Genomic DNA, 9162 nt, shown 5'->3' on the forward strand with positions numbered 1-9162 from the left:
ATACAAAGTTTTATTTCAGTCATAGTATGTGATACTGTCATAGTGCTGCCTGTGATGAAATTGGAGTAGGGGGCAGTTAAACTCAGTCCTTAATATTAGCTGATATGTTGATTCCTACTGGGGAATTTTCTTATTGTAGGTACAGGATGCAAGCCTCTGACATAATGTAGTGTTTTGTTTTTTTGTCAGCACAGTTCAGGCAAATGTAAAAAACTAAATTATTCAGCTAAGTAATCTCTGACTTACACTGAAATGTCAGGTGCCTCTTATATCAAAGCAGCACTATTGCTCTTATATGAAAAGTCTGTTTATATGTAACTAGTAAGAAACATAATGAAGGAACTGGAGGAAGAAATAGCTATTGTTCCATGTCCTAATAGGATAGGGTTGAATGAATTGCAAGAACAGTTTTATTTTAATTCTTGTCTATTGGAAAGCTCAAAATGCTGCACAGCATCACAAAGCATGTTAGCTAGTTTTAGGCTTTCCAGAACTTCAAGAAAACGAGAATCGCAGTTTTGTTAACTTCATCAACATGTTCATTTTTTTCAGCTCCATGTTCATGCATGTCTTTTAACCCGGAAACCAGAAGGCTGTCCATAGGTCTAGACAATGGTACAATCTCAGTAAGTACATCCAAAGATTTCTAGTTGAAATGGTTCCTTTTTGAGAAGTATGTGTGTGATGATGTGTTGAGAATATTTTTGCTAGTGTTTGGGAGACAGACTTTTTAATGCTAGTGGAACTGAATCTGTAGTGTAGAAAATGTTAGATGATTAAAAATTTTATTCCAGCTGCCACAAAGAGATTGAGTGGGGTTTACAGTATTTATTAGGCAAGTCAACAAACTGTCTTAATTTGCATATTTCTTAAAAAATAACACAGAGAAACAGCTGTTGTTTTATTAAATTTAAGTGACTTGTTAATTACATGATACCAAAGTTTTCTGAAAGCAGCAATTAAGAGGAGGAAAAATCATCTTCTTAGAGGCAGAAGGTGGATTTCTGCTCCATATCTATCTGCTTTTCCACACTTCAGAGTTCACATTTTGTTTTCCTCTCCCTTCAGAGGAGTTGCTTCTAATTGGCAGTGAAGTTGCTGAGAGATTTGGTTCATTAACATCTGAGGTAGATGTGTGGAAAGGAAGTAGAATATTAAAAGAAGAGTGTGTCTGTTGGATCTGTGACAGAGGGTAGCAGATGACTTTATTAATTGGATTTTTCTTGTGGGATGATGAATAAAAAGCTGTATCACTTTGGAAGAGTGGAAGAGTCATGGGTCAGAGGTATTTTTCACCCATGCTTTATCAATAGATTCCTCTTCCAGTTAAAGATCATTTTACCTCACTTCAAATTTTGCTGCTGTTGTCTCTGCCTTATGGGCCTTATAACTGAATGAGTGTTTTCAGGCTGGCATAAGGGCAGCTGTCTGCATTAAAGCCAGTATGGTGTTTGGGAAAGGGGGTGTGACCCTTTTAGCTGTTGCCTGTAAGCTCCATTAAAGATGTGAAGGTTTTGACCTATAAAGCTATTAATGGCTAGTAGCAGAGATTTTTTTTGTGTGCCTGTAGGAGATTTTTCCTTTTGTATCTACGAGATGGGACAGATTCCAGAGAATTCTCTGCACCTCTGAAATTCTCTCCTTCCCACTCTCTGAAGTAGCTGAAATTTGCCGGTCCTACTAGGCACTTTTGTTTTCACTGTTTTCACTGGGCCTTTGAGGAATGTGAAGGCAACTGTAAATAAGGTATTTAAATACTCTGGCATGATGGGAGATGTGTCTTTGTCTTGGGGGCATTTTATTTTGAAGAGTCAGAAGATGCTTCAGAGTAAATGGGGTCAAATATTTTCCATTCTGAAGCTAAAAAAGGTAAATGAGATATGCAGGTGATAAATCTACATATGACTTCGGGTATTTATAGGTATATATTGCCACTTCTAAGGCAGATTCTATTTGTTGCTAAGCTGGGTTTTTCGTTTCCCAGTCTTCTGGATACAAGTATATAGTAAGGGGGAAGTGCTTGTCTGTGTTACTTGATTTAGTCCTCTGTAGCTGCAAGCATTTGTGTGGTGGAGGGAAATGCACGCCACAAACTTGTACAAAGGATGACATGTTTTTGTCTGTAGCAAACCTAATACTTACTTGTAAGAGAAGCCACTACTGTAATGTGCTGCAAGAAGCGGTGGAAGTGGGAATGGAAGAGCAACAGGAGCCCCATTTTCAAATCCCAGCAATACTGGGGTGTAGAGAACATCCCCAAGTACTTGAACGTGAGTTACAACCACCCTCTAGAGGACAGGATAAAATTTCTTTCCTGGGCCCAGCTATGATGATTAGTTTAGCACAGGAATACATAAGCAGGGCACATTGGCCACAAAATAACAGAATTTAATCAGCAAGGTGACCTTAGTACCCTTATTTTAATTTCCTCAAAGGGAAAGTACAGGCAATTTGCTTGAGCAGCTTGAAATATTTGGGAATTAGTCAGCTGCTCCACATTAGCACTTCTGTAATGCCCAGCACACTTGTGTATGCTAGGTGCAGGGCTAAAAAAAACCCAAACAAAAAACCAACCAACCAAACCAATAAAACCCTGAAAATTATTCTGCACCTTCACTTCGGGTAAAAAGAAAGGATTCCTGCTAAGGGCTGTGAGCTGATAGTCATGATTTTTTTTTGCAGTGCAAGGAAGTACTTTCAGGTGTAAATGGAGATAAGAAAATGCCTTTTTTTAATTCTATGTGAATTTTTTTTAAGTTGTTTGGATTTTGGTTATAAGTGTGGCACCTCAGGAATGTGTATGCTGCATTATGAGAAGGATGGGCAGCAACGCTCCTGGCACAGAAAGAAGTTCCAGCAAAGCCACCTGAGGTGAGCTTGTATGGCCACCTCTCTTTGTGAAACAAGGCGATAACTTTTGCTTCTACAGAGAGGAAGAGATTGTTTTTAACCTTTTGTCACTTCTCAACATGAGGGCTGCACAAACATCTGTGCAGCACCATTATCTTGAATAAGCATCTTGCTTGAAGAGTGGTGGCACCTAATGTAAAACAAAAAGTTTGTGATCTGCTTTTTTTACACTTTGCAGACCTTTTTTTGAAAAGAGATGGCATCCTAGGGACTGCTTGAGGTCCCTTTTGGAAGCCAGAAGACCTTACCCTGGACATTAATTCCTTGCTCTGAAGTGGAGAAAAATGCTCTGGGTGCAAGACTCTCAAGATACTACAGGAAGCAGAAGAAAGGTCTTCCACTTGCAATAAACAGGAGAAATCCACTGCCAAGATGAGTCTCCACCTCATTTCGCCATGTGAAAACTCATTGCCTAGATAAAGTTAATCATTAGGTTCTGCAGCCAGTAGAGGAGAGATGCCTTTGGATGTGCCCATGTTACTTTTCCTAGAAACCGTTATGAAATGGCATAAATTTCTCTCTTCATTTCTGGGGAGATTGAAATGAGCGATTTAGTTTTTAGGTAGCTGAAGTTGAATTAAATTGATCTTTTTTTTGCTGACCATGCCTATGTCTGTATGAAGCTGTTACATTAAGCAGAGCCATGAGGACAACAGGGCCCCAGAATAACCCCTTCAGAATTCTCCCTTGGGGATGGTACTTACTAAGATAAATTCATCTTCCACCTCATCTGATCTTAGTGCTGTCTACAGGTTTGACCATAAACAGTACTTTGAATTCCTGGGACTGAGACAGGCTCTACCTGCTGATGTACAACCTTCCCTTCTGCTGTTATGGGGAGTTTAGTATTTTTTCCCCTCAAGAAATGAAATGAAATTATATAATAAATAAAGTGAAAATGCTGTCATTATTTATGACATTTTTTTCCCCCTGACAGATATAGATGTAATGTCTGACAGAAGATTTAAGAGTTTTCATTCTCTTCCATTTCTGAAGCATGTTTGTAGTTCTCTGGAAGACCTGAGAGCGCAGTCGGTCACTTGTGTTAACAGGATAAAGTCAAGCCTATAAGGAGATTTGTAGTGTGTTGTTAAAATGGCATCATCTATCAAAGAACAGACTGTAAATTCCCCGGGGTGGGAACTAGGCTGTGAATGGGCAATGCGTAACTAATATATAAAAATTATTAACTCAGAAATTGATTCAGTTGCTTAAGGTGAGTTCTCCATTTTGTGATACAGCCATTGACATATACCTGAAGCTCTGGGAAGGCATGGATCTTCCTTAGTTCCTGGACCATGTCACCCAGACCCATGGCCAAGGACTCTGAATTATTTGAACAAGATGCTGATACTATTTCTAGGATGAGGTTTTAGAGAAGTCTTTTGCTCAAGAGAAGTTCCAGGTGGGTGTATGTGTTTCAGTGTGAGGGAGGTGTGCTACGCAAAGAAATAGTTGCAAGTCTTTGTACGTCAGTGGACATCTAGATTTTGACAGTCTTCAAGAATTCTCCTTTGTGCCTTGTGAAGACTTTCATGGTACCAAGTCACTGTTGTAATAATAAGCTTACCTGAAACAGGCAAGACTGAGCATTAACATTTTAAGTATGATAAAAAAGGTAGTAAAGTAGCTCCAAAACCTCTGAAGGATAAAGAGTGATCTTGCCAGAAGAGTTGTTTTTAATCCCTACAAGGAGGCCTGTTTGGTTTTGTCATCTTGAGTGCTCTGATATGTCCCAGTCCTTCCTGTGCAAAAGGGCTCAGAGAGGACTCAGAAATCTTCCTCTGTTCTGTTAACAAGCACTGACTGAGCTGTGTAGGTGACCCCAGCTTTTCCAGCTCATTAAGGAGAGCAAGAAACTGCCTAATGAGAATCGAGTGTCAGCAGCTCTGAGAGGAGCAAAACATCTACGTAGGCAAGGACAAAAAGCCAGCTTCTGCTGGAACAATGTTAAAGAGATGTAGTCGGTGTTTTTGTAGTGCAGATGACACAATGTATGTGCAATAGGGCATGAATTTCTTGAGCAAGGTGCCCTGTGCTAACATACCTGTCTAGTGACGCAACTAACGCATTCGGCCTGAAGAGGGAGAGGGCAATAAGTGCAATGGAAGAACATCTGAGAGTGTAAAGGGGAGCGGGGAGACCTGCAGAAAGATTAGAAAATGCATCACAAATTATCAGCTACTTTCAAAGAAGAAAATTATATGCAAGAAGTCTTCAGGAAGAAAATTATATCCAATATCCAGGTTATCTGAAACTGTGTTTATCTTGTAATATATTTGTTTTTATTTTGGATGGAGCAGAGTATTGATAGTACATAGTTGTGGTTTGTATTAAAGCATACAGTGGTAATCAATATTTGGATACATCTTACAAACTGCACGTTTGATTTATTGTATTATAATGGAGAGATTCAAAAGCCTTTTCAGTCTTCCACTGAAACTGTGGGACTCTTTGGGTCTCAGAACAGAATGACCGCATGAAATTTGTTAAGAGAAAAATGCAAATAGAAGTGAGAATGCAATCCTCTCTCTACATCCCACCTGAAGTCACCAGCATCTGTGTGCCACTGCAGTCAAAGACAAGGACAGCCAAATTGGTGGGAAAGGCAGACATATCTTCCCATCATGTGTTGCAGCAATTAAAGCAATTTCTCTTTGGGTAACAACAGCAGAAAGCATTCTAGCAAAGGGTCCTGCTTCAAATAGGCTTTGTAGTAAAGCATTTCATGTGGTGATTTAGTATTCTTCAGACAGTGGTTGATGAAAACAGGTTCCCCTCTAGGTAGCTGGAAAGCTATAGCAGATTTTTAACTTTCTGTGGTTTGTAGAGTTAAGGTGACCCTGATATAGAAATCCAGATGACTTATTTCTTACTGCTGTTTAAGTAACACCCCCACTGTAGTCCTTAGCTGCCAGGGAAACCTAATGGGAGGTGGTGCAGATTAAGGAAAGGAAGATGAAGTAGAGCAATTTAAGAGAACATATTTATTACAAATTTATGAACAGAAACCTAGAGAGAGCAGAATACATAGCTGCCTCACAGTTGTTTTTCTGGAAGCTGGGATATGTAGATGTTCCACAGATGAGTACTGTAACCTCTCCACAAGCAGAAGATATGATGTGTTTGGGTAATTATGGTGCTGAAGGCCAGGCAGATTACCTGCAGTGACCCAGCAGAAAATGCAGGGTGACTTCTTTTTTAATTGTGGTTTGGAAACTGGGGGGAAATACTGGCTTGTTGGGGGTTAGAATGTCTTTTGCTCTTTTGCATTAAACATTGGTTTGCCTTAAACATAGTCTGTAGGCCCCTGAAGTCCAGTCTTCTCCAGTGCTTTTGGCATGTGCACAAGAACATTTCACAATTGTATGTTTATCAAATTCGCTTATCTTGCATTTGTAATGTTTATTTTAGTTTTCCATCCTATTTCAGGTTAAATGAGTTAGGTTTTACTTCTTCTGTCCTCTAGGCAGATTAGCATAGGGAGTTTCTGTGTAGTTTGCTATAAATTATTAATATGATGTGTTTTTACACTCCTTCATTTTTTACTTTCTGTTTCTCTGAGTATGTGATGTATGCACATAGATACCTGACAGCTCTGTGAAAGCTAATTCATGTGCTGCGGCCACAGAGCCTAACCTTTGCTTGGGTGTTTCCTCCAGAGAGATGTTGCAGGAGTTTGCTTGTGGCCATTCTGATTCCCCAGTTTTGAGCAACTCTCCTCTTCAAAACAATATGCAGGAACACCTGGGTGGTCAGTCAGTTTAACCACCTGGGATTTTTCCAGGAACTGAGGCTGCCATGCAGACCCTTAGCTGCCATTCTCATCATTTCGTCATGCAAAAGCCATACTGGAAATTGAACAGCAGCACGAAGGCAGCAGAGCCTGTCCCATAGGTGTGCTCTTGCCTGGACACAGAAAAGTTTGGGTTTCTGTTTGCCTGAAGCACTGAGAGGCTGTTTAACAGAAACCTGAAATGCATTCCATTCCCATCACGTATTTTTGGTACCTAGCCTGGACTGAGTAACTGGAAGGGTCTCGTACATATTTATATTGAGTTTTCTGAGTGTTCAGGTTGGGGTGTAGTGTATGCACACACATGGATACGTGTGTATACACAAATGTACACGTGTGCACACATAGCTGTGCACACATGTGGGTTTCTGCCCAGGCAGTCCTGAGCAGCAGGTGTTTGCCAGGTCTCAGGTTCCTCATTTTGTGGCACCTCAGCTCACAGCTAGTCATTTCTGTCAGCTTTTTTGACTTCTTTTTTAATGGTTCCTCTTATATCCATTCCATTCAGAAGTACTCATAATATTGTTTCTTAGGCAGCTTTAAAAAGTGAAAAAATTTAGGTTTTTAGGTACTCAAAGTTATTAAAAGTATAGATAGGGCTGTGATTGTGAAGAAGGGAGAGCTTACCTAGGTAAAGTATTCAAATGTAAACAGTCTCAAACACTTTACATCTCTAAGCCATGTTTCTTTTGATTTTTCTTTCCCTCCCTCAGGAATTCATTTTATCAGAAGATTACAACAAGATGACACTAGTGAAAAGTTACCAGGGTAAGAACCACGATATGTGTTAATTGGCTTGTATTGTCATTAATTTTTGTTAATATTCTCTTAAGGAGTGTGAGTGGAAAAGTTTCCCTTGCAATGATAGACTTTTTTTTTTTTAACTAATATAAATGCTGGTTTATCAATAGATCTATAATGTGCTTTGTTTTAAAAGAGCTGTTTCATGTTCTGTTTATCCTTTTAATTGTCCCTTTGGAATATCACAGTAGACAGCAATCTGTCCACATTCGGGGAAATAGGAGTTTTAGTTTTCAGTCTTCAGTAATCCAGTGTATCTACTGAAACAACTTAGGAAACTAACCCATCTTTTAAGGCTGAAACTTTTGGGGTTAGTTTGGTTATATTTCAGTAACTGTCGGTTCCAATAACCACAAGATTGTCAGTGAATATCTCCCCTAGGAAAAGGTCAAGAAATGCTAGCCCATACCTTTTCTAATTAGAGTCTGGGCATCACTAATGTGATGTTTTCAGAAACCTAGCTATTTATCCTTTTCAGACCTCTAAAGGACACTGTTTTGGACAGGTGTTCTTATAAAAGTAACAAATACATGTGACAATTTATTGTTATAGGGGCTTTTTTGCTGTTAGACTAAGAGGTGGTATGATATTATATAGTATCATATTATATACTAAGCATTATGTTTCTGTACAGAAGCCTCTGACATGTTAGCTTGAGATTTCTCACATACAGTTTAAAATATGTACTTATATATGTATTTTGAGTTTTATACCTTGAAAGATTGAGAGGGTAATTTAAATCTCTAAATGGAGGCTCTGGAGATCACTTTGTAACATTTAAATTTTAAGGTATGAAGAGAATCTTCATTTTTGCAGAGCATGGCTAACGTGAGTGTTTCACTTCAGCTGTTTCATGAATGTCTGGTGTGTTGTAAAATTAAGCTAGAATGCCTGCATTTTTTCTTAGCTTGTAAAAATGGAATAAAAAATATCCAATGATGATAATATATATATATACATCTGAATCTTAAGATTGCTGAAGTCTGACTGTACAGGTGTTAAGTATCCAAATTTGTGATTGTTCTGCAGTCACCAAAGTTTAATGCAGCCAAGTTTCATATTTAAATATTGTGGCACTAAACAGGGTGAGCTGAGGTCTTTTCTTCTGTATATGCAGAACAACATATGCATGAGAACAACTTTCTTGATGAGTTCTTCAGGGAAAATGCTGAAAATTTTGGAAGAGTGGAATGGATTTCTTGGCAGTATTTCAGAAAAGCCAGTTGACTGTGACAGCCCACTGAAGGTCTGGGGAAAAACTCTCATAAAATTAAAAAAGAAAAGAAAAAAAGGAAAATGAAAGCTGTTCTCATGGCCTGCAATGTGCCAGATGTGCTGCAAACATTAGAGGAGGCCTTAGGATAGGAAGATGCCATGGAGAACCTCCATGGGTTGTCCTGGGGGGAAACCCAAGAGCTCAGATTCCCCAAATATTAGAGAGCAAAGGATTCTAATGAGTGTTCACTAACATCAATGGAGAGGTGGTGCAACTGACCACACTCCTAACTAGTCACCTTCTTCCTAGACTACCTGTCTCACCATGGGAAGGTTTTTCATAGGATCATAGAATGTATTGTGTTGAAAGGGGCCGTGAAGATCATTAACTTCCAACCTCCCTGCCCTGGGCAGGGACACCTTCCACCATACCGGGGTTT

At 39.2% G+C, this 9162-nt stretch overlaps 1 protein-coding gene across 1 annotated transcript in view; it reads left to right on the top strand.

Annotated features, from left to right (window-relative positions):
• The window catches only part of WDFY2 (WD repeat and FYVE domain containing 2), a 69018-nt gene that overhangs the window by 37334 nt on the left and 22522 nt on the right, over positions 1 to 9162 (top strand). The window contains exons 4-5 of the mRNA XM_017733666.1: positions 553 to 626; positions 7420 to 7474. Coding sequence (XP_017589155.1) covers positions 553 to 626; positions 7420 to 7474 — 129 coding nt within the window. The remainder of the gene's footprint in view (positions 1 to 552; positions 627 to 7419; positions 7475 to 9162) is intronic.

Source organism: Corvus brachyrhynchos, unplaced genomic scaffold, assembly GCF_000691975.1.
Source record: "Corvus brachyrhynchos isolate BGI_N302 unplaced genomic scaffold, ASM69197v1 scaffold202, whole genome shotgun sequence".
Lineage (NCBI taxonomy): Eukaryota > Metazoa > Chordata > Aves > Passeriformes > Corvidae > Corvus > Corvus brachyrhynchos.